The following is a 27453-nucleotide window of genomic DNA, read 5'->3' as shown; positions in this document are numbered from 1 at the left end:
GTATATGGGGCATTTCATGTCAAGTAAACCAATTTTTGAAATCGATGTCTTCCGATGAAATTTGCACCAAGGTTAGTTCTATTGGATAGTAATTCAGACACAATTTTTCAACAAGATCGGTCGAGAACTCTCCGAGTTAGAGGGGGTCAAAGTTTGACATTTTGGTCAAGCAGGTGTTTTTTCTTATCCATGTAACTTATTACCTATTGTTCTTAGCAAAATGCATCCCAAATAGTTTAGATAGCTCTTCCTTCAATCTTTCGTAAAAAAATATTTAAAAAAAAAAATATAACATCTTTAATATTTTTTTTTCCGAAATGAAAAACTTTTTTGAAATTTTTTTTAAAATGGGCCCTTTTTTCTTAAAATAAAGCATATATATTTTCCTTGAACACCTATTTGGTCGCTTATTGGTATGCGAGTGGCATATCTATCAAAATAAATATTTTGTAACTCAAAACATACAATTTTTGAGTTTTTTTTGCAAAATAAAAAACTTTGTTGAGTTTTTTTTTCAAAATGCACCCTTTTTTAATTTAGCTCAAACCTAAAGCTTAGATATTTTCCTTGAAGACCCTTTTGGTCGCTTAGTAGGATGCGAGTGGGGATATCTATCAAAATAAAAATTTTTTAACTCAAGATTTAAAATTTTTGACTTTTTTTTGCAAATTCGAATTTTTTTCAAAATGGGCCCTTTTTTTAACATTTTTTTTAGTCAAAAGAAAGCTCAAGTCCATTCCTTTAAGATATTGTTAGTCCCTTAGTGGGATGCGAGTGGGATATCTATCAAATAAATTAGGGAAAACTTAACAACTCGCTGAGAATTTACCTAACATAGAAATTCATAAAAAAGCATGTTGGCTACATAATAACATTTTTATGAATGTAAGTAACAGTGCTAGATAAATTCTCAGCGAGTTGTTAAGTTTTCCCTAATTTATTTGACACGTAAAAAACATAAGGTAGACATGTTATATAGCAATGGATAGAGGATTTTGTCTACTTTTCAAAAATGTATATAACTTTTGACAATTAAAAAATTCATGGAATACTTTTTTTGAAAAATATGACAAAAAATGCTTTTTATTGAATTTTGCATAGATACAAATTTTTCAAATTGAAATAAAATTTTTATTTATGAATATTTTTTAATGGAATTTCACAGTTATGTAGATTTTTCTATTTAAAATGGAAAACTAAAAACCAATTTTGAAATTTGTAATCAAGTATCCCGCAATTCCCAAAAAAATCTTGAAAAATCCCAAAAATAAAATTTTTTCGTTTTATGGCTGTAATATCCATAATAGGGGTGGTGTTATCGGAACCCTTTACAAACTAATTAAGATCTTATTGGGCCATCTAAAATAGGTTACTATATTTTGATATTGAGTATGCGATTTGAGAATTTTTGCTCTAAAGTTGAATTTTACATAAAAAAGAGGCATTTTTTGAATGGTATCAAAAATTATAAATTTTTTTTTCATTTAACATATTTGGCGTAAAGTTAGCTTTTCAAAAAGTACAAATTCATTATACATCCTCTTAGAAAATTTTTAGATAACTTAAAAAGAATAAAAGTACTTTTTTTCCCAAAAAAATTGCGAAAAATCGCCTTTTTTAATTTTTTTATATTTAAATGCATGTAACATTGGACTCAGTCATTATATTTAAACACTTCTTTCTTTATTTGATATATAGATCTATTGTTAATCCTATAAAATTGATAAAATCGGAGAATATTTGGAACCGCGGTCACCAAAAAACTGGTGTAGGGTGGGTAAAAATCTTGAAAATTAAATTTTCAAATGCGAATATCTAATAAGCTATAAGAGATAATTGATAATTTTTAAATCGGAACACAAACGAAGAAATAGGATCATTTTAAAAATTGAACATACCCGAGGTGTCTTACCCCTGGTCCCGTTCCTGGTGGGTTCATGAGGTCCAAATTCAAAACTTAAACTCGACGCATATGAAATTTCATTCAAATCGGCGTAAGGGTTTAGAAGTTACAGATTTATTTAGCTCAGCCATCTGAACCCGATTGAGCATCTATGGGATCACTTGGAAAGAAAGATTCGGCAGCACAATATAACGAGTAAAGATCAGCTAAAAGCCGTTATAATGGAAGAGTGGTATAAAATAGATTCCCTGACAACAACAAATGGACCATGCACAGCCATTAAAATGCTGCAATTGCTCAGAAAGGAGGACCTACCACATATTAAATTCAATTAAGATTAATATTGGGATTCCTAGCTTTAAAACGGTTAACTGTACGGAGACTTTTTTGGTGATACTTTTCATACAATTATTGAATTTATGTAAATTTTTATGTTTTTAATGAAAATGTTTGTAGTTTTTTTATGTTGATTTCTAGTTTAGAAGATTTTTTATAAAATTAATTAAAAAAGGTTTAAATATGTATTGAAAAGTGACCATAAATTGCTGGTTTATATTATGAGTATGGCTGTACGGAGACTTAATTGATTCAGTGTATGTATCAGAAATATAAATTTACACAAGGAGTTTCAAATTTATCAACAAACGTTCAAAAGTTTTAAGTCTACACAGAGAAAACAGAATCGTAGTAGCAACCGAATTTGTTGCCAATCGATTCTGTTGCACACATAGACATTTTTGGTTCTATCAACAGAATGTCAGTTGATAAAGGAGAATTTCGGTTGAAGCAACCAAACTTTTGTTATCATTTTTAAAATATCGTTGTCACAACCGTAAAATTTCGTTGCAAATGCAGCTGAATCATTCGATTGGCAACAAATTCGGTTGCTACTACGAATCTGTTTTCTCTGGTTACACGTTACTCGCTTACCGATCGATATGAAATAATAGCTCGATAATTAAATTCGCTAAAGTATGCAGAATGCAACATTTTGTACATAAAATGTTTTCAAATGTTGAGCTACAGAAATAAATACATCTATAACGAATTAATGAGTTTAGTTGATTGTTTGTTTACAAATTGCAGTACCAAAATTTAATTTCTTTAATACAGATAGATGTAGATGTAAAAAAAAAGGAAAACAAATTGTAAATAAGTATTTGGTCAGCTGTCAATTGAAGCTTACTCTATATAGTTATGCTGATTAAAATTCCACCCCTTTATTTATTTTTTCTTATAAATGCTGTGAGCTTTGAAGGTGCTATAGAGTTAGTGCATAAAATTATAAAACAATAAGGATTCTTGGAAATACAAAGGAAATTTTAGAAATTTAAAAGTTTTGATTGAGGGTTAATTTCCTTTGAAAAAATACAAAATTTCTTAAGAATTACACAGAGGTTTTCAATTGCAAATTTTATATTGATTCATAAGTATATGGCTTATAGCTAATTATGGAAAAGAATATACTATAAAGTAGAGTTTCGGGTTTTGGTTTTAACCAAGTCTAGTGATAACCAGTGGTGAGCTGGACCATTTTTTAAAAAAATATAAAAATATTTGACGCAGACCCACTTTAGTATAAATGAGAACAAAAGGTATTTTTTCACATTTTTTCAAAAATGGGTTTTTTGGTATTTTTATAATATTTGGGTTGAAATCTTCTAGAAACAATCAAGTTAGCAAAATAAATTGGTTCTAAAAAAATTGTGCTTAACAAAACATACAACACTATGTAGTATAAGACGAAAAACAATAATTATTTAATTTCAATGTGTAATTTGTTTATCAGGATTAAAAACATTCATTTAAAATATTAGCGTTTACAAAAAAACGTATAAAAAACATAGTTTTTGTTTATGTTTTTAACAAAACGTATTTTTTTTCATTATTTTTTAACAAAAGGTTCCTTTTCCGATATTAAAATGATTTTATATCAAACATCCTTAAAATTTATTGTGGTAACTTATGGCAGTTAGATGTATCTATTGATAAGTAAGAAACTTGTTACCATTTCCAGGTTCATGCAGTTTTTAAGGGGGCGAAATAAATAAAACTCAATTTCCCAAAAATTTGAAATGAGCAAAAAAGTACCTTTTGTTCTGCGGCTCCTCAAATACTCTCTTTTGATAAGGTTTGGTTGGTATTGAAAATGGGCAATATCAGTCCATGATTTCATCTAGCCACCATAAAAATATCTTCCGGCGTTATAAATATCTGGATTATAAGGCAATCCTGATAAAATTGTGCACAAATAAGTCCTAAGTACTCTGAAATTATACTGCGAAAATCGGGCAATATTTGTCCCTATCCCCATATATGGTCCCCCTCAGAAAATGACTTGAACATTCATAATTTTCTTATAATAAATTACATGGAGATGAAACTGGACATAAACACATTTTATATGAAACTAAATTTTTCTACAAACTTGTGTGAGGATCGGTCCAGATATAAGAAAAATATTTTGTAATTTCTACATTTTTCATTTGCGACCCGACAAAGTCTATATGTTCTGAATCGTTATAGATAGCGAAGTCGATTTAGCCATGTCCGTCTGAATGTTGAAATCAAGTTTCCGTAGCCCCCAAGCTGGGGTGCTATTTATAATCGAGAAAATCGAACAACCTCGATTTTTGGCTCATTTTTGATATACATACACATCTGCTCAAAATAATAGATACACCTAATTGGAAAAAATTTAAATGGCGGTAACATTGAAAATTTCCTCGCAAGCGTTAAGAATACATCATATTATTAAAATTTCTATCTGGCAATGTCATGTCAGTCAAAAATCTGGCAACTATTTGCTTTCATGTTGATTTTTAAAAACGAATTTATTTGAATTACAAAAAATTATTTGCTCATAAAAATAGATACACATCAGTAATTTGTAATTTGTTTATATACAATTTTTTTTTTGTGCAATTGTTTGTTCCTATTTACGTGAAACAGTAAGTATAATTTAAATTTTAGCAACAATTTTATAAAAAATAGGACTCTTTTGAAGAAAATGGGACGAAATCATCATTGTACCGAAGATGAGAAAAAAATTGTTCAAACGATGAGAAATCAAGGAAAATCATTACGGGAAATAGCAAAGAGCATAGGAAGATCTTTACATTTTGTCCAAAATGCTTTATCTAAAAAACAAAAAAGAGAAACTCGCGGTAGACCAAAGAAAACCAGTCCAGAAACAGATAGGCGGATCGTCCTTATGGTTAAAAAAGACCCTTTCATATCATCGAAAGCTATTTCTGCGGAGCTATGTAACGAAATCAGTCCACAAACAGTTCGTCGTCGTCTTTTACAAGCTAAATTGCCGGGAAGAATTGCCAGAAAAGTGCCACTAATGCGCCAAAAAAATATCAAGACAAGATTAGAATTTGCTAAAGAGCACTTACAATGGTCCGGGTGTGAAGGCGAAAAAAATGGAGAAATATTTTATGGAGCGACGAAACAAAAATAAATTTGTTCGGAAACGACTGCCAAAGAAATGTACGCCGACCAAAAGGAAAATAATTCCACGTTGAATTTACAAAAAAGACGGTAAAACATGGCGGGGGAAACATAATGGTTTGGGGTTGCTTTTCATGGAATGGTGTTGGTCCGATATTCCGAATAGAAGATACCATGAATGCTAGTGGGTATAGAGACATATTGGAAAACGTAATGCTTCCATATGCATCGGAAAATATGCCATTAATATGGACATTCCAGCAGGACAACGACCCAAAACATAGTTCAAGATTAGTTAAAAACTGGTTCTTGGAGAATAACGTACCTGTTTTAAGCTGGCCCAGCCAATCCCCTGATTTAAACCCAATAGAAAACTTGTGGAGTGAATTAAAGATAAGGCTTTCGAAGGAAGTTTTCAAAAATAAAGACGATTTATGGGAGAAAACGCAAAAAATATGGTACGAGATTCCATTGGAGAAGTGTCAGAACTTGATATCCAGTATGCCCAGAAGAGTGGAGAAAGTTTTACAAAACAAAGGTGGATATACTGGATACTAGCTTTACTTTAATAATAAACTAATTTTTTTAAGATAAAATTTATTAGCTTTTGTTTAATAAGAATTTTTAAAAATGTATCTATTATTATGAGCACCAAATTTTTCGAAATTTAAGAAATTTAATTTACTTTATAATATTTATTATTAATTATGAAATATTTTGTTTTTGTTTTTTACTCTCCTTTTAACTATAAATAAAAATCGACTGAATTTTTTTTATAATTTTACAATATACCATTATTTTTTTTCGTTTTTAAAAAATAAATTTTGGTGTATCTATTATTTTTTGAGCAGATTTGGATTACTAAGGCATTAATATAGACAATATGGATATCTAATGATATATATTTCCATATGTACCTACAATGGGTCAAAATTGGGAAAAATATTTTTTAAGCTGAATTTTTTTTTACCAAAAAAATTTTTGTCAAAAATAATTTTTTTTCAAAAATTAAAAAAAATTGGAAAAAAATTTTGAAATAAAATTTAAAAAAAAAATTAAAAATAAATTTAATTTTTGAAAACAAATTTTGAAAAAAATTTTAAATTTTGTTTACTTAAAACTATTAAAAATTTGTATTTTAAACTATAATTTGGTGAAGGGTATACAAGATTCTGCATAGCTCTCTTACTTGTTTTAACAACATTTAATTTTTTATATTTTAAATTCGAAATTTCAAATGAAATAAGAAAACTTTAATTTTGCTAAAAATTTCACCATTTAGATGAAGAGAAACAAATCTAGCTAGACCTTGGTAAAATAAAACTACTATATCCTACTGTATATTTTCCAACAATTTATCATATTTAAGGACCGGTAAAGGGCTCCAGTCAAACAGCCAATGGTTTGAAATAATTGGAATATATAATATCTCTTTTAAATTTCATTGAAATCGATACGAAAATAAAAATTCTCTGTCTGTTGGTATAGATTTTCCAAATAACCCTTTTAAAATTCAAATGTTGAATAAACTTATAAAGAGTTATTATAAAATTTCGCAAAAATAAAAGACCTTTGATTTTAAATGAAAATCAAAGTCACACCAAAAAATGAATATGTTGCTTGGTATTTAAAACAACAACCAGCGAAAACAACAACTACAATTATAAAATTCAAGGCCACAAATATAATACCAACAAAAACAATCATCATAATCACTTCAAGTCCATTTAATCCTAACGACTTATGTATGTGTGACATCAATAATTACCAAAAAAAAAACATAACTGAGAAAGGAAATATTTCATAAAAATAATACAATAACAAAAAATAATACATTAGAAACAAATGAAATGAATGATTATAAATATGATGGTGAAAGTGAAAGTGTGCAATAATCATCATTATATTATTATAACCAATACTTATAGCAATTTCTTGTTTTTAATTTAAAGGAACATAAATAATCACAATGAAATTAATAACAATATAAACAATATTGAAACACAAACAACGAACACTTTACAAAACGAAAAAAAAAAATAAAATAATAAAAAATCTAACAATAACAACATAATGACGACGACAGCGAGCAGCATAATAACGCCCATGGCATCACCCATGATAAGCACAAATAATATTATGGCCACTACACCTACTGCAATGACTCCTCCAACAAGGACAAATGAACATGAATTGGCTAACACAACTGGCAGCAGCGCAACAAACTCAAGTTCAGCTAACAACAACAACAATTTTATAAATCCTTTTAAAACTATCAACACTACAGCAAACTACACCTCCGGCCACAGCATTCTCAACAGCAACGACACTTACAGTGACGACAGTGAAATGTTGCAAACCATCGAATATATTGGCACTGTTTTGAGCTTCTACTATATACCCATCATTGTGGGCACCGGTTCGATTGGCAATATTCTTTCCGTGTTTGTATTCTTCAAGACAAAATTACGCAAACTTTCGTCCAGCTTTTATTTGGCCGCTTTGGCTGTAAGTGACACTTGCTTTCTATTGGGTCTCTTTGCCCAGTGGCTGAACTTTGTGGAGGTCCACATCTACAATCGTGAATACTTTTGCCAGTTCTTTACGTTCTTCAGTAATCTGGCCTGTTTCTGTTCGGTCTGGTTTGTGGTTGCCTTTACGGTGGAACGTTTTATAGCTGTAATGTATCCTTTGAGACGTCAGACTATGTGTACGGTGAGGAGAGCCAAAATGGTTTTGGTTGGCTTGACGATATTGGGTTGCTTGCATTGTGCCCCGTTTTGGATCTCCTCAACGCCAGTGTATTCGCCCAAACTGGGCACTACAATATGTGATATTAAAAGTGAATATAAGGTAAGTGGTTTTCATTTATCAACATATTATTTTGAATTTGTTTTCTTTAATTTTTATTATGATGCCGCCCAAAATTCGCCTACAAAATCAAAAAAAAAAACGAATTTATGAATTCGCTCATTTTTACAAAATTTTATTTTTTTGTTTGTTATACATAAAATTAAGTAGTTAATGTTCTTCTTTCGATTGATTGAATTTTGAAAACATTTTTCCCATGCTATGTATAAATTGTCTCAATATATATTGCGTTTAAATCGGCTCAGTAGTTTCGGAGTTATAATAACAAATTGAAGGAAAAAATATATTTTTACGTGAAAATAGCAAATTCCTTTTTTTAAAAAAAATCATGAAAATTGGAATACGGCAGAAATTTTCCGAATTTATTGCCTTATCGCAAAGCCACATGTAATAAGAACAAAATGAGATATCGATCATAAAAATCGATGGATTCTTTATTATTATATTGCGTTTCAATCGGCTCAGAAGTTTCGGAGTTATAATAACAAATCGAAGCAAAAGCAAGTAAGAGAGCTATATTCGGCTGTGCCGTATCTTATATACCATTATACTTTAAAATACAAAATTAAAAAATAATTTCAAAATTGTTTTTGAAAATTTAAAAAAAAATTAAATTTTTTTTTTTAATTTTTTTCAAAATTTTTGTTTAAATTTTTTTCAAAATTTTTTTAAATTAATTATTGAAAAAAATTTGTTTGGTAAAAAATAGCAAACCGAGCCGGAAGAATTTCCGATATATTGATGTATCGATCATGTTTGTGAGTTATTTGGTTTCAACATACAGACGGATAGACGGACATGGCTATATCGACTTCGCTATCTATAACGATCCAGAATATATATACTTTGTGGGGTCGCAAATGAAAAATGTAGAAATTACAAACGGAATAACAAACTTATATTGCCACTCATGTCGAAGGGTATAAATTTATTTTTTTTAGGTGAAAATATAAATTTTTTGTTTAAAAAAAAATCGAAAACGGCAGAAATTGTTCGAATTTATTGCTTTATCACAAAACCACATGTATGTAATAGGAACAAAATGAGATATCGATCATAAAAACCGATTGACCCTTTTCGAATTTATTCACAATTAAGTGAATTCGCTCATTTTCACAAAATTTTAGTTTTTTGTGGCCCTTAATAAAGAAAAGTTTGATTTTTCCCAGTCTCACACGTTTGGTGAACATTGGTAAAAAAGTCATCCTGAAGTTTTGAAATGCATTTACAAGGGTAAAAATTCCAATTTTTTCAGTTTTTGTAAAAATTTTACCATTAAAAAATTATTTTTGCAATATAATTTAAAAGAATAGAAATGTGTACGTAATTGTCGTTCTAATGAGACATAAAAAACAGAAATTGCTCAAAAAATTTTAAAGTTATTAAAAACTAGTTGACCGCCCGGCTTCGCCTGGAAGCATTTACTAATGTTAGTTCTTCAAGTTTCTCCAACCCACATACACCTGCAAATAAAATATCTAAATTTGTACTGCATACTTTAGGGAGCTTTTTTATTACAGATGACTGGACTCAAAAAAAAGAATTTCCGAGTTTTACCCGGAATTTTTGAATTTTTTTCTTTACCATCTCCTGAAAATTTTGAATCGAATAAAAAAAATCAGCCAAATCGCTCCAGCCGTTCTCACGTGATGACATTACATACATGGACCATTTCATTTTTATATATACTAGGATCGTCCGGTGGCCGAAATTCGACCACTTTTAAACGCTTCTTACCACTTTTATGGAAAGAATTTAAAAAAAAATTATGTTCTGCAAATCTAGAGAAAATAACCTTTTAAACCAAATATGTTTCATCAATATTGGTGGACAATAACATACTTAAAAGTGTACCACAAAAAAACGTGTGGCCTATTTATATATAAGATAAGATTAACCATTAACGTGTCTAATTCTATGTTCACACTTGGGCTTTTAAACGCGTTTAAGCAAAATTTTGATTAAGTTAATAAAAGCCGTTCACATTACATTTGAGATGATTAAGTTGACACTAAAATGATTTAGTTGACAAATAAAAAACAACAAAACAAATTTATATTTCTTTAAGGCATTAAATATGGAAATAAATACTTTATTAAAGATATCAGCAGATTATTTTAAACTTTTTAATTATGAAATTGTGAACATTGATGAATTATTTAAGGTTTTTTAAGGAAAAAAACTTCTGTCAAAATTTATTTATCGGTACTACACTATAAGGTGGCCGATGCTACATCATCACCAGTTTGAGGTATGTTCAGTTGATCCTACGTGATTAATGAAGTGATTAAGATTTAATCATGTCAATTTGAAGTGATTAACAAATCATTTAAATGTATGGATAATCATCTCGATTTTGAAGTGATTAGAGCTTAATCACGTTTGAGATGATTAACTCTGAAAATGTGAACATAGTATAAAGCCACTAGAACAAGAAATGTAGGAACAAAATGAACATATTTTGAGAGATATTAAAAAAAGGTAATTTTTACTTAAAATATATCCATAGTTACTGTATGTATATAAGTTTTTGTCTTCGTAGGATACTGTTAACATAAAAAAATTTAAAAAATTTTTTAACGGAAGTTCTAAAACTTTATTTTCAATTTTCTAAAAATTTTGTGAAACAAATTTCAGAATTTTTTGATTATTACATTGGGATTTATAGAGAATAAAAATATGAAAAAAATGTAAATACAGTTTTTCCGTACCTGCGGTTTAAATTTTAGAGAAAAACTAATTTGTTGGCCATATTTTGGCGAATCCTTTCTGTTATAAATTTTAAGTACAACCTATTTAGAATATTATAGTCCAAATAATTCTAAATATACTCTGAAAGTTTTACTAAAATTGAAAAACGTTAAACCTTAAATCGTGAAGGTAAAATTTTTCAATATTTGGAATTTCTAATTTAAAGATAGCGAAATGTTATTTATTTTTGGGCCGATTTTGATGAAACTTAAGAAAAATATAACAGAAAGTCTAGTATTTATAATAACCGCACAAAAATGGAAATTAACCCTTAATTGACATTTGGGGTTAAAATGACACTCAAATTTTAAAATCACGAAAATTACAGTTAATATGAGGAGCCGCAGAACAAAAGGTACTTTTTTGCTCATTTACAATTTTTGGGAAATTGAGTTTTATTTATTTCGCCCCCTTAAAAAACAGCATGAACCTGGAAATGGTAACAAGTTTCTTATTTATCAAGAGAAACATCTAACTGCGATAAGTCACCACATTAAATGTTTTAATATCGGAAAAGGAACCTTTTGTTAAAAAATAAAGGAAAAACAAGTAAGAGTGCTATATTCGGCTGTGCCGAATCTTATATACCCTTCACCAAATTATACTTCAAAATTTTAAATATTTTTAGGTAAACAAAATTTAATTTTTTTTCCAGTTGTTTTTTGAATTTTTTGAAAAAAAAAATTTTTCAATTGTTATTTTAAATTTAATTATTTTTTTTTTTAAATTTAAATTTTTTTTTTTAAATTTTAAAAATTTTTTTTTTTAAATTTTAAAAATTTTTTTTTTTTAAATTTAAAAATTTTTTTTTTTTAAATTTTAAAAATTTTTTTTTTGTTTTTTCAATTTTTTTTTTTTTAAAAAAAATTCGGGTTCAAAAATTTTTTTCCCGATTTTGACCCATTGTAGGTCCAACTTACTATGGTCTTATATACGTCGTTGCAAATGTCTTTGAAATATCTATCATTAGATATCCATATTGTCTATATTAATGTCTTAGTAATCCAGATATAGGTAAAAAATAGGTCAAAAATAGAGGTTGTCTTGGTTTTTTCCTCATATCTCAGCCATTTGTGGACCGATTTTGCTGATTTTAAATAGCAAAATTCTCGAAAGCATGTCTGACCGAATTATTGAAGATTTGGATCCCGAAGATATCTGGGGTCTTCAGAAAACTGATTTCAACAGACAGACAGACAGACAGACGGACAGACAGACAGACAGACAGACAGACAGACAGACAGACAGACAGACAGACAGACAGACAGACAGACAGACGGACATGGCTTAATCGACTCCGCTATCTATAAGGATCCAGAATATATATACTTTATAGGGTCGGAAATGAAAAATGTAGAAATTACAAACGGAATGACAAACTTATATATACCCTTCTCACGAAGCTGAAGGGTATAAAAATACGTTTTGTTAAAAACAGAAACAAAAAGTATGTTTTTTATACGTTTTTTTTTAAACGATAATATTTTAAATGAGTGTTTTTAATCCTGATCTAATATAATAAACAAATTACACATTGAAATTAAATACATTTTTTTTTTCGTTTTATTAAGCACAAATTTTTTTAGAACCCATTTACTTAGTAAAAAAATTGAACTAGATTGTTTCTAGAAGATTTCAACCCAAATATTATAAAAATAGCAAAAAAAATAAAAAAAAAAATCGAAAAAGTACCTTTTGTTCTGATGCTCCTCATATGAATGGTGCTAATTTAAATGTTTTTTATAATTAAATAAACTGAATCATTCAAGTTATTTTTTAAATATAATAAATCAAGAGTACACTAAAGGATTAAAATCAAGTTTATTCTTCAAAAATGCTCAATAAAATATTAATTAATTACGTTATTAAGGCAAAAATCAGTTATAAACACAATAAACAATAAACAAAATTGTGAAAATATTTTAAAATGGGTTAACTTACTACTTTCCAATACACTATACAATATTTTTATACAATTCTGTCAGACATGCTTTCGAGAAGTTTGCTATTTAAAAACAGCAAAACCGGTCCACAAATAGCTGAGATATGAGGAAAAAACCAGGACAACTTCGATTTTTGACCTATTTTTTACCTATATCTGGATTACTTAGACATTAACATAGACAATATGGATATCTAATGATAGATATTTCGAAGACATTTGCAACGACGTATATAAGACCATAGTAAGTTGGACTTACAATGGGTCAAAATCGGAAATTTTAACCCGAATTATTTTTTTTCACCAAAAAAAAAAATTTTAAAAACAAAAAAAAAATTTAAAAATTTAAAAAAAAAATTTTAAATTTAAAAAAAAAAATTTAAAATAACAATTAGAAATATTTTTTTTTTCCAAAAAATGAAAAAAAACAACTTTGGAAAAATAAAAAATTTAGTTTACCTAAAAATATTTAAAATTTTTATTTTGAAGTATAATTTGGTGAAGGGTAAGATACTTGTTAAGTTTGCTTCCTTTAAAAATCAAATTATGATCAGCACTATTGAAATTGACAAGGATTTTTTATGATTTTAAAAGTTTGGGGTAATTTTAACCACAAGTGCCATTAAGGGTTAATTTAAATTAAACTGCATGTTATATTTTTCTAAGTTTCATCAAAATCGCTATCTTTCCATTAGAAACTCCAAATATTGATGAATTTTACCTTTGACCTTCACGATTTAAGGTTTAACGTTTTTAAATTTTAGTAAAACTTTCAGACTATATTGCTAAATTTAAATCGCTGGTACAGAAAAACTATAGAATGTATTTTCATAATTATACCCTTCACCATGAGTGGCAAGGGTATATATAAGTTTGTCATTCCGTTTGTAATTTCCACATTTTTCATTTGCGACCCCATAAAGTATATAGTATATTCTGGATCGTTATAGATAGCGGAATCGATATAGCCATGTCCGTCTGTCCGTCTGTGTGTTGAAATCAACTTTCCGAAGCCCCCAAATAACTTACATACACGATTCATACATCAATATCTCCGAAATTCTTCCGGCTCGGTCGCTATTTAAAATCGAGAAAATCGATTTTTGACCTATATCTGGATTACTGAGTCATTAATATAGACAATATGGATATCTAATGATAGATATTTCAAAGAACTTTGCAACGACGTATATAATAAGTATATAATTTTGTGTTAACAGTATTTTCTTGAGAATACTTTCTGTAACAGTATTTTTTAAAGAAAATTGTGTATCGAAAATATGTACAACACAATGGTGCGCTATGTTCAACATTAAGCCATGTCTTTTAAAGGATTCTTTGTTTGTTCAAATCTGATGAAGCATTCCAGAATTATGTCGTCTTTAGTTTTACTTAAATCTTCTGCAAAGCTGCAATTGTATAACGTTCTAATGAAGTATGAAAGGAAGTCATATTGCACATGGCAGACATCTATTAAATAGTAGAGAAGAACAGATGTAAAATTCATGGAAAAACAACTAAAACCCAACAAAGAAACAAAATTTCCAATGCAATTTGACAATACTATGAGAATTGAAATACTAGTGATAAATTCGTACTAGATGTTAAAGTACAAGTTAAAATGCAATTTACAATCTTTGCAGAATCTGAAGGAGACTTACTTAAATAATGAAACTTTCATTGGAGTTGTTAGCATCATTTAAAGGAAATTTCAATAATTTAACATTGTTTATGACATTTTGAATGTAAGTGCCAACGATTTGTGTTCTATTTTTTACGTTATGCTTTGTGTTAATGGAAAATATTTGCAATATTGCGAGCTACTAAAAAGAAATATTAGTTTGTATATATATTGTACAAATGTAGAACCAAGGAACATAAATAATGTCAAGTAAAGACTGTTTACACAAGTTTACAAACAAATAAAAAAATATTAAGAAATGCTTGATACGGTAGTTAAAGAACTATTTTTTGTTTCCCATCTATACGCCACAATTTAAAAAAAAATAGTTTTCTATTTTTCATCTGCCCTCATACATATTGGATTTGCCAGCTCATAAAAATATCCGTTTTTTGAATTTCCTAGTTTTTAAATCAAAAGCCCAGATAGAAAATATTTGCCTCTGGAATACAATTTTGACAAATGCACAATATTTTTAATATTTTCTTACAGGTATTACAGAGATTATTCAACATAAAAACGTCTACAATTTTCAATAGGGGTTCCAAATGTATGCCATTTTATGTCGAAGTTTCAGATTTAGCACATGGGAGCTAGGATCAATTATGGACCGATCGTCATGAGATTAAGTCCTGTTATTTATGTCTACATGAAACTTATTTCTGTTAATGTGATTTTAGGAAGTGATCCTTATATGGGAGCCATGACTGATCATCATGAAATTAGGTGACATGATTTCAATATATATCACAGTTATTTGGAGCGAAATTTGTGTAAAGACTTATATAAATTAAACATTAATAACCGATGTAGTCCTATTCCAGGAGGACATTTGTATGGGGGCTAGGTGAAATAATAAACCAATTTCAGCCAGTTTCAATATGCTTCGTCTTAGGACCTAAAAAATTGATTCTGAGTCGAACAAACATCATAATACCATCCCCACTATGGTGGTGTAGGGTTAACAATTCGTAATAAGACAATTTTTTTTAAAAATTTTAAGCTTTAGAAGACGAAGAAAATTTTAGACCTTGGGAACATCGAAAATTTTGGTCAAATTTCTCAATTCTATGGACAGATTTTTTTTTTAAATTTTTAAGTACAATTATAAATGTTGTTAGAGGTTTTTCCAAATAACACGGTGCTACGATGGAAAAAAACTTGGAAACGACCTAACGTCTTGCTGAGTACATTACAAATTACAAGTGTTTCAGAAACACCCTCACATTCAAAAGTTATTCTAAAAAACCGTTCAGTGATGTTCGTCAACTTATCGACCTATAAATCAGTCAGTTTTTGTCCGATTTTTAATTGTGTAACGTGTTTGTAAAGAAAATTGATTACGCTTTAAAATGTGATGCATGTTTTGAAACATAAATTATAGGTATTGTGTTTGTTGTCAGAGAATGGTTGATTTATAACTGTCCAAATGTCCTTGAAGTACCACCACAATCTCCCGACTTAAATATTATTGAAAATTTATGGGTCTGTCTAGACCAAAATATCAGAAAACATAGTATTACGTCACAAAAAACCCTATGGGGGATTTGCAATCGAAATGGAGCAGAATTCCTTCCACGTACACTTCTAATGTATTAGAATCAATGCCTAGGCGTCTACAAACCGTGATTTCAGCGAAATGCGGTCCAACAATATATTAATATTATATATAAACCGTATTCAATTTAAGTGGTTCACTTTCACTGTGATGTAGATTTGAAGTCCTTTTTAAGTTTTTGTGTTTTTTTTACATTTAGCATTTAATATATTAAAAAAATTTACATGGACTTGAAGCTTTCAATTGAATTAATAAAGCTACGTGATATTTTTGTCAACAAAATTTTCTTTACATTATTTATTAATCATTTTATCTGAAAACAGTCCATGGCTCACTTTGAATGTGAGCCACTGTATATCAATGTATAAAGAAAATTTTTTAACAAGACATGGTTTTAATTTTTCAAATCGGATGAAAACTGTATAAGTTATTCAACTTTTCATTAATACGTTTCTTAGTATTTTCTCCCCCAGCGCATATGAATAAAAAAACTATACAAAAAATAATATTTGTAAAAATTTTAATTTACAAGGTAAATTTTTTGAACATTTTTCGAAAAAGTTTAATAACTTTTGCAAATATATACCGATTTTAAAAAGAAATGTCACGTTTTTGTGTAAATAAAATAGTCTTTAAAACGTTGTGCAAAAAAAAAATTGGTTTTCATAGAAAAAATTTTAAATAACTATTGTTGAATTTGAAAAATTACGAAAAATAATAAAAACAAATTTAAACTTTTTATAAAAACTTAAACAATATACATTTCATGCCTACATAAAAGCAATCTTTGTCTATCCATAGTTGTTTAAAATTTTGAAATCGGTCTAAAAATATGTGAGTTAGAGGTACTAAAGTACTACGACCAACCCTAAAACAGTTTTTTTCAAAATAACTCAAAATTTTGAGGGTGTTTCAAAATCTTTGAAGACGGTTTTGGTATGTCCCCACCTAGGCCTATAACCCCCATTAGGTCACTTTTCAAGTTCTGACAAAAAGTGTCATTTTGTAGCAGAGTGTAATTAATGATAATTCTAAAATGGTTAGTTCAATGTTATTAAAATGAACTTCGAAAAGTTGAGATTTACATAACCTTTAATCCGTTTTAATCGGATCAGCAGTTTCGAAGTTATAATAACAAATTGAAGCAAAAAATATATTTTTTACGTGAAAATAGCAAATTTTATGTTTTAAAAAAATTATGAAAAATCGAAAACGACAGAAATTGTTCAGACTTATTGCTTCATCGCAAAGCCACATGTAATAGGAAAAAAATGAGATATCTATCATAAAAAAATATGGATTCTTTTCGAATTTATTCACAATTATGTGAATTAGCTCATTTTCACAAAATTTTAATTTTTTGTTTGATATACATAAAATTGAGTAGTTAATATTCTTCTTTTGAATGATTGAATTTTGAAAACATTTTCCTCGTGCTTTGTATAAATTCCTACATATATGTATATTGCGTTTCAATCGGCTCAGTAGTTTCGAAGTAACAATTACAAATTGAAGCAAAAAATATATTTTTTACGTGAAAATAGCAATTTTTTTAAATAAAATCATGAAAAATCGAAAACAGCAGAAATTGTTCAGATTTATTGCTGTTACATGTGGCTTTGCAATAAGTACAGTATTCCATTTCTGTATCGACCAGTTTAAATGATCCCTGGCAAATTGTAGACGAGCAGAACGGTTCTTTTTTAGAAATGAGTGGTTTTTTCACAGGACGATAGCAAGCAAGACCAGCCTCATTTGCCCCGCGACTAACTGTTCTATTTCTATTTCTAATTTTAGGCTATTAACAATCTCTCGAGGAGTTATTTTTGGGAATTTCTTGAACTCTCTCGCTATTAAATTATCTTGTCTAGGAGTAGTCTTACGAGGTCTTCCACCTAAATGTTGAGTTTTTACAGAACTGGTCTCACGAAATTTCTTTATAATTTTTGAAACTGCTGATTTGTTTATTGAATATTTGTCACAGATACTTTTTTGTTTTAAACCAGCTTTAAAATCGTTAATTATTTTATTTTTTAAGTCTTCACAAATCTTAACTTTAGCCATTTTCGTTAACTTTGAAAAAAAAACAATTATGCGAAAAACTTAGAAAAAGAAATTGTGAAAAATTACCAGAATTTAAAAGTAAAATAAAATAACTGTAAACAGGATGCTTTTTACATCGTTATTTTAAATATTATTTTCGTTTTACACTTCTTTCTTGCAGAAGCTTAAAAGTTTCCACTGTTTTGTCAGTAGCGAAATAGTGAATATTTTTAATTTTGTTCCCTTTTTTCAGAATATAAGGCCAAACGCGGTAGACCTAAGAAGTAACTTTGTCTAATGTTGTTTGTTTTTCAGTTAATTTATATAAACAAAATTATACAAGTAAAATACTAAAAAAAAAAAAATTTTATTTTAAAAAAATATTTTAAATTTTGGGCTACATATGGAATAATTGGAAAAGTTTCCATTGTTTTGTCAACCACTGTATATATTGCGTTTAAATCGGCTCAGTAGTTTCGGAGTTATAATAACAAATTGATGCAAAAAATATTTTTTTTGTTTTAAAAAAATATTGAAAAATCTAAAACGGCAGAAATTGTTCAGATTTATTGCTCTGTATCAGATCCCTCCTCACCCTTATGTATTACCTCGGGCGGGCGGTTATATAAAAAGTTATAGTGTCCAAAAAAAGTTGAATTAAGAATTTGTCTATACTTAAAAAATGTATGTATGTAGATGAGTGTTGTGTGGAATAAAATAAGGCAACATATTTTTAACTAAAATGTCAGCAGTTCTTTTATCATGTCATAAACAAGTTCATAGTTTTATATTTTTAAATTTTTCCATACAACCATTAGATAATCTACAATAATTGTTTAATTTGTATTAATATTCGGGCTGCATAAGACAAAAGAACAAGATTTTTGTTATAAAAAAATAGTTTTATTTATAGGTTTTTTGCAAAAATTATTTTAATATTTAAACTGTTTAAGAGGGAAGGCGATTGTGATAACCAGGGCATTCAAAAACATATTCTAAAAAAAGTGTTTTATGCTCAGAAAATGTAAAAATATGAACTTAAAAATGGATTGTAAAAAATTAAAAAATTGACACTCCATGAAAATAATTCTCTAAGGGCCTGATTCAGAAATACGAAAGGAAAACAATTAAAAAAATGTTATATGAAAAATAATCAAAACTTATTTCAAAACTGAGTGATTTTCATACAAAAATTTGAAAATTGTTTTCCACTCAGTTTTGAAACGTATTTACTCGAAGTTGTACTCGATTGGTAATCTCTTATCGAAAACAAACAAACTTTGTTAAAAGTAAACAAATCAACCAAAACAATGAAGTAAAATAATAAATAAACAAAAATATACGTATTTTTCTGATATTTTCTCAAAATTAGTGTAAAAAATATAAATATTTTATTTAAAATTGTAAAATTTTGGGCCACAATTTGTTTTGTATTTTGTTTACGTTTGCACGTGGTACTTTGTGCTAATCAAAGTAAAAAACATTCTGAAATTTGCCATTAGATCCATTTTTATTAAAATTTTTATGCATTTTTTCACAATTTAACAATTTATCACAAATTTATTTATTTAGTTTTCCTTTTTTGTTTTGTTTTGTTTTTCTTATTGTCATATGCTTCAGCAATGTAAAAAATAGTAGTAGGTAATATAAATTACGATCGACTACCGTGATCCAAAACATTGCAGCCATCGAAATTTTTCTCTACACGAACGTGCACTCGATATCGAATGCCGTGATTTGTCTCCAGGCCCTAAATGTCTCTACTCCACATCGAGATTTAAAAACGAGCCAACAATAAATTTCTGTGAATTTATCAACAACTAAATCCTACTAAAAACATTTTTTACATTTGAACTTATATTGTCCCTCATGGAGTTTGTCATAATCGTTCATTTTACTCATTGGTAATTTTTGTTTACAACAAATAAATGAACAAGTCTCTACTTTTTGTTCAATTGTTCATTTTTATTCTGAGGTATTTCACTGAACTGAAGTGCTTGAATGATTTCTCTGTAAATGTTTATGCAGGCAGTGAACAAATTGAACCTGTTCTAATGTTTTTTGGAAACCATTTTTTTTCTATTTTTAGCATGAGTTTTAATAATGATGCAAACAAAAAGTCCATTTAATTGCCATTAAAAACGTTTTCAAGCAGTTCATTTTACTGAACTGTTCAATTGTACTTGTTTGTTCATCAACAACCAAACTCTAGGCAATATAAGCAAGATTTATCAAATAAATCGATTTTTGTGACCTTTCGCGTAACGTAAATTCGATTAATTGTAGCATTCAACGTCATACTAGTATTTAGGCGGTAAGACAAAGGTATATGGCAATTTTTATTTCATTTCACATTAAAACTCTTATTTAACTACAAAATACGTCAAGAGCTCTACTTTTCAAAGAAAATTGTTTAGGTCGTTTTAGAAAACTACCATAACTACTGATTTCTATGAATCTCTATTTGAAATTTTCACACAATAATTACAATTCAGTTGTCTAATTTGTAAAAAAAAATACGAAAATAAATCATAATTCTTTTTCCAACAACTAAAGAATGATAAATATAAATAACCATTAAACGTTAAGTTTCTATATGCATACGCATATTTCACGCAGTAGTCATAAAGTCGTATGTCATAAAATAATAACACGAAAAAATATGACTGCTGTGAGCAACCCTCATAAGTTAGTGTGCTATTTCAAATTTGAATCAGCTGATAAAAGAAAAAAACAATTATAAACAATTACAATATTTTCTTCCTTTTTTTAAATGTCTCAATGCGGCAACTTCTAAATATTATCACTGGCTCGATGAATAGTTTTTCCCTTTTCGACTTAGATTTACACGGTTTAGTTATGACAAAACAATAAACACAGCATAAAAGTTCTTATTATTTTATGACTTTTTTCTTTGAAGCTCAACAACAATTTTTTAAAACTATTGTAAAACTTTAGTACTTTATGACAATATGACTTGATAGGACACCGTGTGAATACCCCAATTATGTTTAAGATGCAAACAAAATATGTTTACTTTTAGTAGTATTTTATAAGTAAAGTTTGAGTATCTGTAAGGACTGAGATCGTAAAATTCTTAACACACGATTTTCATTAAAACTTTTAATCCAAGTTTTATTTGATTGTTTTTTGATCATGTTACCTTTGTAAAGCTTGTCAGCTATTATGTTTAATGTCAATTATGTTCATTTGTTGTTAATCTGATTAAAATGAGTGACCAGAAAAAAGTGAGTACTAAAATGTTTAAATATTTTCAACAAAACCCAACTTGGTCCTACAAAAAGTTGGCCAAACAAACAAAGATCTGCTATCAAACTGTTTCCAATATTATTAAACAGTACCGGAAGAACTTGTCCGTTGACGTAAAACCTGTTTCAGGTAGACGGAATGGTCCACATGATGTTTCTAAAGCCAAAAAAAAAAAATAGAAAGCATTTTCAAAAGAGCTCCCAACACCTCCGGTAGGAAAGCAGTCCGGTTAGGTCAGTACTCAGAGTATTTGGTACGAAAAGTAAAAGCCAATGCAGGTTTAAAAGCATACAAGGCTCAAAAAGTTCCCGACAGGAACTCTGCTAAAAATTTATAGGCCAAAGACAGAGCACGGAAATTGAAGTCAAATTTTATAACAAAAAATATAGCTGTTACATAATGGATGATGAAATGTACGAATAGAAAATTTTTCGCAACTTCCGTAAATATTTTTATACCCTACACCACCATAGTGGGGAGGGTATTATGCCTTTGTGCAGATGTTTGTAACGACCAAAAATATTAGTCTAACACCCACCTTAAAGTATACCGATCGACTTAGAATCACTTTCTGAAATTAAACGATGTCCGTCCGTCAGTCTGGTTGGCTGGCTGTGCATGTAAACCTTGTGCGCAGAGTACAGGTCGCAATTTTGAAGATATTTCAAGGACCAAGCCTATTGAAACTGGCTGAAATCGGTCCATTATTTCACCTAGCCCCCATACAAATGTCCTTCCGAAATTAGACTTTATCGGTCATAAATGTTTAATTTATAAACGTATCTTCACAAATTGCGCTTCATGTCACCAAATTTTGTTACGATCGGTCCATAATTAGTCATAGCTCCCATATAGACCCGCTTCCGAAAATCACTTTAACGAGCATAAATCGCTTAAAAATGTTGGTATACACACAAAATTTAACATAGTTAACTTTAATATAGAAATAAATCTCACGACCTAATTTCATGGTGATCGGTCCATAATTGGTCATAGCCCCCATATAAGGCCCACTTCCGAAAATCACTCAAAAATATAAATTATAGAAATTTTAAAAGAAAAATATTTTTACTCATTTACTTGGTGTAGGGTATTATATGCTCGGGCTTGACCGACCATACTTTCTTACTTGTTTATGTTGCTGATGCTCAAGGGAATGTTGAAGAAAAGTTTTGGACCCAAAAGCAGACAAAATTTCCCAAAACGTTCTTGGTATGGCAAGCAATATGCAGTTGCGGCAAAAGAAGCCAAACATTTATTACAAAGGGCTCTATAAATTCCGAAATTTACATCAAGGAATGTTTACAAAAAATGATGTTTCCATTCATAAGACTTCTTAATGTGTCCACTTATTTTTGGCCTGATTTGGCATCTGTCACTATGGTAAGAAAGATAATGTGGTATTTGTAACAAGAGAGGCAATTCCTCCAAACTGCCTGGAGCTGAGTTCAGTGGGGAGATATTGGGCTCTTGTTAAAAGAGAATTGAAGAACACAAAAAAGGTATCCAAAAGTGTGGTAGATTTTAAACGGAAATGGACAACCTGTTCGAACAAAGTGACATAAAGCACTATAAAAACCATAATGGAAGGGTTTTCGAAAAAGGTTTAAAATTTCATCATTAACTTCAATCAAATAAAAAAAGATTCTAAACTGTAAGTTTAGTGGTTTCATTTTTATTAACATACATATATGTATGTTAAAAATTGTTCGATCTCAATCCTTAATTCTCCTTAATTTATCAATAATATTTTAATTTTAATTAAATTTTGAATTCCCAAAAATAACTTTCAATGATATGAATTCATTGGGGCATAATATGATAACTTTGGGTCATATTATGATTGCTTTGAATCATAATATGACTGCTTCAGAAAATTATATTATAATATGTATGTATGACAATGATATTACGAGTATATTTGATCATAATATGATATTTTATGATCCTAATAAAGATCATAATATGTTTGGACTACAATCAGAAATCTTACCATAATATGCTGCTCTTTGATTGTGTTTACACAACCAGGATTTTTCTATCTATACGACGAACAGCTAAAACTATGTTGCTGTATATATAGCCTAATTATAGCACTACTTAAATAGCTCAACTGCTATTTAACAATAAACTAATTATTAAAGCCACTAACTAACTCAATTGCTTCAGTTTTCATTGTTAAATATAAAATTGTAATTTCATTACATCCGAATTTATTATTTTGTATCTGAACTTACAGTTTTCATAAGTTTTGTTTTCATATATTGTACATATAATGGATTGTGAACATACCTGCAAATAAATAAAAAATAATACATTAGCAAGTGTTTTATAAATAATTATGCATAATATTTTCAAATAATAACAAAAATCAATTACACAGGTCAACAGCCAAAAAAGGCTTTACTAACCACTATATAGATCTTATGCATCATGGCTATCTAAGTACAAAAATGGTAAAATTTTTCAATTATATGGATAGATAGTTTTTAATAAAAATTTTAAGTAAAATTGTAAATTTAGTTAGACGTTTATCCACATAATTAATGATAACTCAAAAAGGGTTAGTCCGATGTTATTAAAATAAACTTAGAAAAGTTGAGATTTACATAACCTTTAAGCCATTTATATATTGCGTTTTAATCTTCTCAGTAGTTTCGGAGTTATAATAACAAATTGAATTGAAAAAATATATTTTTTAAGTGAAAATAGCAAATTCTTTGGTTTTAAAGAAATCATTAAAAATCGAAAGCTGTAGAAATTGTTCAGGATTATTGCTTTATCGCAAAGCCAATATAATAGCAACAAAATGAGATATCGATCATAAAAGTCGATTGATTCTTTTCTAATTTATTCACAATTAAGTGAATTCGCTCATTATCACAAAATTTTAGTTTTGTGTTTGATATACATAAAATTGAGTAGTTAATGTTCGTCTTTCGAATGATTGAATTTTGAAAACATTTTCCGCATGCTATGAAACAAGATTATACAGACATCTTGTTAGTTTAATCCTAATTTCATTTAGAGGTTTCAATATTCTACTCTTTCATTTCATTTTATACTGTTGTTTATTAAATACATTTGGGGGATTCAAACGGTCTGCTATTATGTCGTAAAATATTTTTTTAGTTTAAGCAAATTTTTGTTGGGTTTCAAACAAAAAAGTTATAAACTAATAAGACTTTTTGAACTATGTTTATTGGTATGTCATAAAATAACACTTTTTTTGTTTGCAGCACATCAAGAATTTGTTTAAACTAAAAAAATATGTTACGACATTATGACAATACGACCTAATAGGAGACCGTTTGAATCCCCCAATTGTAATTTAAAATGTATTTAATAAACAACAGTATAATGAAATGAAAGAGTAGAATATTGAAACCTCTAAATGAAATTTGGATTAAACTAACAAGATGTCTGTATAATCTTGTTTAACTAAAATTAATTAAGTACTTTTTGGATATTTAAACAAATACTTATTTAAAGACCGCTTGTGAATAAATAAATCAAAGAATTATTTGATAATGAAGTGATAGTGATAACTTTTTAAGTGCTAAAAAATGGTAGAACAAATAAGAATCAACAGGAATAACAAAAACCAAAAAGAAGAATTTTTTTATTTTGAACTTAAGAGAAACACATTTTGCCAACAATTCAAACGAGGAAAGGGAAACTAAAACAAAAATTTAAAAAAATGTCCTTAATTGCTTTTTCATTTAATAATGAATGAACTTGCATTAAATTTGAACAACATTGTGCTTTTTTAGATGAATCCTTAGTCCTTGAAATAAACACATACATTAAACTCAAATTACACTCAAGTAATTCCAAAATTACCTTAAATGTTCTTTAATAAATTATTTTTAAATATTTATTTTTAGAACAATAATATATTTTAATGTTTACATGTACATGTGAGTAGTTAAGCTTAAAAGCTACTTCGCGCATAAATTTTACATTTAAGATGTGGAAAAATGCAAAAATATTGAAGTATTTCAATAAAAATTGTTTAAGTTTTTTTTCTTAATGCTGTTACCAGAAATATTCAACTGATTTACTATAAGTGCTTGATTTAGAATACATTTATTTGACTGTGGAAATGATGAGATAGACATATTTTATATCAAAGTCTAGGAAATTGTATCTTCCTTTCAAAAATATACAAGGTAGTATTTTTGAAAAAAGACTATTGCACATTGCAAAGATATTTTCAACGAAATTTTTCTAAATATTAACCCTTTGATGTCAAATGTTATTTTTGCTGATGGTTTTTTTTCCAACTGAAACTAATATATTTGAGCATTCGTTTAAGAAGTTACATTTTAAAAAGCTTTACAAGTGTTCATTTGCGAGCTAGTGTAGTGGTGTTCAGACGCGTGCAACAGAAAGTGGAATAAGTTGTTCTACAAAAATTCAAATAAAAACTAATCACGCATGATATTTTTTTATAAAAATTTAATTTTACTATAAATAACAGATAAGAAAATTAAATAATGTTTGTAAAACTTAAAAATAAAAAATTATTTTATGTCAGGAATTTTATGAACACAATGTTGCTTATAGGCAACATTTGTCCATAGTAGTAATTATTTTTTTTTGAAATGCGCCCAAAAGGTCTCACAGAATCAGAATAAAAACAGATAATAGATTTCGATTGGAAAATTCTGATGATGCAGAAGGTGAAGAAGAAGAAAAATTATAATTTGGAGAGAGTAATTGAATCAACAGTTGATCAGGTAGCTGAAAATCCAGTTTCAGAATGCAAACGCTGATGTCGTAAACAAAAGAATTATATGAATATACCCCGATCAAGACGAAACGTATGTCATTGTTGAATTTTCAATTGATGATAGCAAACGAGCTTCTACACGCATTTGATATTACGCCAATAAACCAACGCAAAAGCGGTCGTCCATCGGCAATCCCTTCAAACATGCAATCAGATTCAACGTCACCATCGTCTCCAGCACCATCTAACATTGCAAACGTTTCATCACAAAATTCATCGTCGTCAACAAAACGATCATACTGTTACGAAATTGTACTTGAATTCAAATATAACGATTTTAACATGGCTGATTTAAAAGTAGCATAATGCTTTCAAATAGCAGTGCTGTAATAGCAAACTGTAACATATCTGTGGGCATTATTAACATTGCTTTATGTCACTTTGTTTCAACAGGTTGTCCATCTCCCTTTAAAATCTACCACACTTTTTTGTGCTCTTCAATTCTCTTTTAACAAGAGCCCAATATCTCTCCACTGGCCTCAGCTTCAGGCAGTTTGGAGGAATTGCCTCTCTTGGTACAAATACCACATTAATGTTCTTGTACCACTCAAGACCTTTCTTACCATAGTGACAGCATGCCAAATCAGGCCAAAAATAAGTGGACACATTAAGAAGTCTTATGAATGGAAACATTCTCTTTTGTAAACATTCCTTGATGTAAATTTCGGTATTTATAGAGCCCTTTGTAACAAATATTTGTCTTTTTTTGCCGCAACTGCATATTGCTTGCCATACCAAGAACTTTTTGGGAAATTTTGTCTGCTTTTGGGTCCTAAACTTTTCTTCAACATTTCTGGGTCAAAAAAAATTGACCCAGAAGCTGCGAAAAATTTTCCATACGTACATTTCGTCATCCATTATGCAACTGGTATATTTTTTATAAAATTTTACTTCAATTTCCGTGCTCTGTCCTTGACCTCTAATTTTGTTAGCAGAGTTCCTGTCAGGAAGTTTTTGAGCCTTATATGCTTTTAAACATTGATTGCCTTTAACTTTTGGTACCAAATAGCCGGAGTACTGACCTAACCGGACTGCATTGCTACAGGAGGTGTTGGGAGCTCTTTTGAAAATGCTTTCTTTTTTTTTGGCTTTAGAAACATCATGTGGCGCATTCCTTCTACCTGAACCAGGTTTTATATCAACGGACAAGTTCTCCCGGTACTGTTTAATAACATTGGAAACA

The 27453-nt window shown here is 28.7% G+C and overlaps 2 protein-coding genes across 7 annotated transcripts in view; one reads left to right on the top strand and one right to left on the bottom strand.

The window, feature by feature from the left end:
- The window catches only part of fry (Protein furry), a 293867-nt gene that overhangs the window by 44752 nt on the left and 221662 nt on the right, over positions 1–27453 (bottom strand). The gene's annotated exons all lie outside the window — the stretch shown is intronic.
- Positions 7433–27453, top strand: part of LOC135953769 (alpha-2C adrenergic receptor-like) — a 78801-nt gene continuing 58780 nt past the window's right edge. The window contains exon 1 of the mRNA XM_065503759.1: positions 7433–8212. Within this exon, the coding sequence (XP_065359831.1) occupies positions 7433–8212 (780 nt within the window). The remainder of the gene's footprint in view (positions 8213–27453) is intronic.

Source organism: Calliphora vicina, chromosome 3 (assembly GCF_958450345.1).
Source record: "Calliphora vicina chromosome 3, idCalVici1.1, whole genome shotgun sequence".
Classification (NCBI taxonomy): Eukaryota; Metazoa; Arthropoda; class Insecta; order Diptera; family Calliphoridae; genus Calliphora; species Calliphora vicina.
Note: the sequence above shows the minus strand (reverse complement) of the source record. Positions and strands in the feature narration are given on the sequence as shown.